At 33.7% G+C, this 2,056-nt stretch overlaps 1 protein-coding gene across 1 annotated transcript in view; it reads left to right on the forward strand.

Annotated features, from left to right (window-relative positions):
* Positions 1–2,056, forward strand: part of LOC111676046 (activated Cdc42 kinase-like) — a 19,356-nt gene that overhangs the window by 6,225 nt on the left and 11,075 nt on the right. Inside the window, exons 4-6 of the mRNA XM_046954144.1 lie at positions 616–1,021; positions 1,096–1,397; positions 1,460–1,760. Coding sequence (XP_046810100.1) covers positions 616–1,021; positions 1,096–1,397; positions 1,460–1,760 — 1,009 coding nt within the window. The remainder of the gene's footprint in view (positions 1–615; positions 1,022–1,095; positions 1,398–1,459; positions 1,761–2,056) is intronic.

Here is a 2,056-nt window from a genome sequence, read left to right on the forward strand (position 1 = left end):
GATAGATAGATAGATAGATAGATAGATAGATAGATAGATAGATAGATAGATAGATAGATAGATAGATAGATAGATGGATAGATAGATAGATAGATAGATAGTTAGTTATTTCTTCAGTTATTTCAATCATAAAACCAAACCAGTTACAATTATTCGAATCATAAATTATTGACTGATTACAAATGTACAATAATTTATTTAACAAATATACTCTCTTCACTTCGTACTTTGACAATAGAATTCTGTCTTTGACAACATAATTTCCGCACTTTGCATTCATCTATCTCTTTAACTCTTTATTAAGGAATTATCTTAAACAGAAAAAGGTTATTTGCTTTTTAATATACACATAACATCTATTTATTCGGCTCCATTTCCATTTATCATAAAACAAAGAAACACAAAATCCGTGTTTGCTAAATCAAATGAAAACACTTTTACTTGTCTGCCGCAAATCTGTCTACACTTTTTTATTATTGTTGATTTTATTAATAAATTACTGTTTTGCATTTTCTTTCTTCTTTCTCACATCAACCATTCAATCAATCATTTATACATCGTACCCACACACATGTTTACATACATACATACATTTCAACTGGCTCAATTCCACAGAGATGAACTTAAGATAACGAATGCTTCACAATTCAAATATGCCACCGATGAAGATCTCAAAAGTATTGGTATGTCAAGACCGGAAATACGACGTTTACGTAAATTCTATGAAAAATATTTCCCTCATGGTTATTTGAGTAAAATAAAACGACTGCTGCATGCCCCCACCTCAATGGTGAAGAAAGATGAAATGACGGGTAGTGTAACAAGTGCAACAGCTGCCAGTCCTTCGGGCAGTTTAAGTGGTACAGCAACAGGTCCTGCTTCAAAGACTAGCAGTTCGCCCAGTAAAGCACCAAACAATAAACACATCATACCGGCCGATGCTATAAGTGTTAATAAACAATTGGGCACTGGAGAATTTGGTATAGTGCAACAGGGTGTGTGGACTAATGGTTCGGAAAGGGTAAGTGTTGAATGCTTTTTCTCGCCTGTCTTTATTATTGTGTTTATTGTTATTTATCTGTTTGTTTGTTATAGATACAAGTAGCCATAAAATGTCTTTGTCGCGAACGTATGCAATCGAATCCCATGGAATTTTTAAAAGAAGCCGCCATTATGCATTCCATTGAACATGAAAACATAGTGCGTTTATATGGCGTAGTCTTGGCCACCGATTCCTTAATGTTGGTCACCGAATTGGCTCATTTACGTTCATTGCTGGAATGTTTAAAAGATCCTGGCTTGAGGGTTAGTTTTTTAACGGTGCCCACTCTGTGTGAATTTGGTTTACAAATTTGCAATGGCATGCGTTATTTGGAAAATAAACGTTTAATACACAGGTAATGATTTTGTATATAAACGTAAATAAATTGTTTTAAAATATAGTTTTCTTTTATTGCAGAGATTTGGCAGCTCGTAATATTTTAGTTTTTAGCAAGAATAAAGTAAAAATCTCAGATTTTGGTTTATCACGTGCTTTGGGTGTAGGCAAAGATTATTATAAGACCAATTTCAATGTAAATCTAAAATTGCCCATAGCCTGGTGTGCCCCAGAATGTATTAATTACTTGCGCTTCACCAATGCATCAGATGTTTGGGCTTTTGGAGTTTGTTTGTGGGAAATGTTCTCATATGGTTTTCAACCTTGGGCTGCTTTAACTGGCCTACAAATATTGGAAGCTATTGATGCTCCTAATTATCAGGTGAGTTATAAAATTAACAAAAAATCCCATTATTCAGTTCAGTTCTAGTTAAGTTTAAGTTCAGTTTTAGTTCAGTTCTAGTTTAGTTTTAGTTTAGTTCTAGTAAAGTTCTAGATCAGTTCGAGTTCAGTTCTAGTTCAGTTTTAGTTCAGTTCTAGTTCAGTTCTAGTTCAGTTCTAGTTAAGTTTTAGTTCGGTTCTAGTTCAGTTCTAGTTCAGTTCTAGTTCAGTTCTAGTTCAGTTCTAGTTCAGTTCTAGTTCAGTTCTAGTTCAGTTTTAGTTCAGTTCTAGTTCAGT

Source organism: Lucilia cuprina, chromosome 6 (assembly GCF_022045245.1).
Source record: "Lucilia cuprina isolate Lc7/37 chromosome 6, ASM2204524v1, whole genome shotgun sequence".
In the NCBI taxonomy this organism is placed as follows: Eukaryota; Metazoa; Arthropoda; class Insecta; order Diptera; family Calliphoridae; genus Lucilia; species Lucilia cuprina.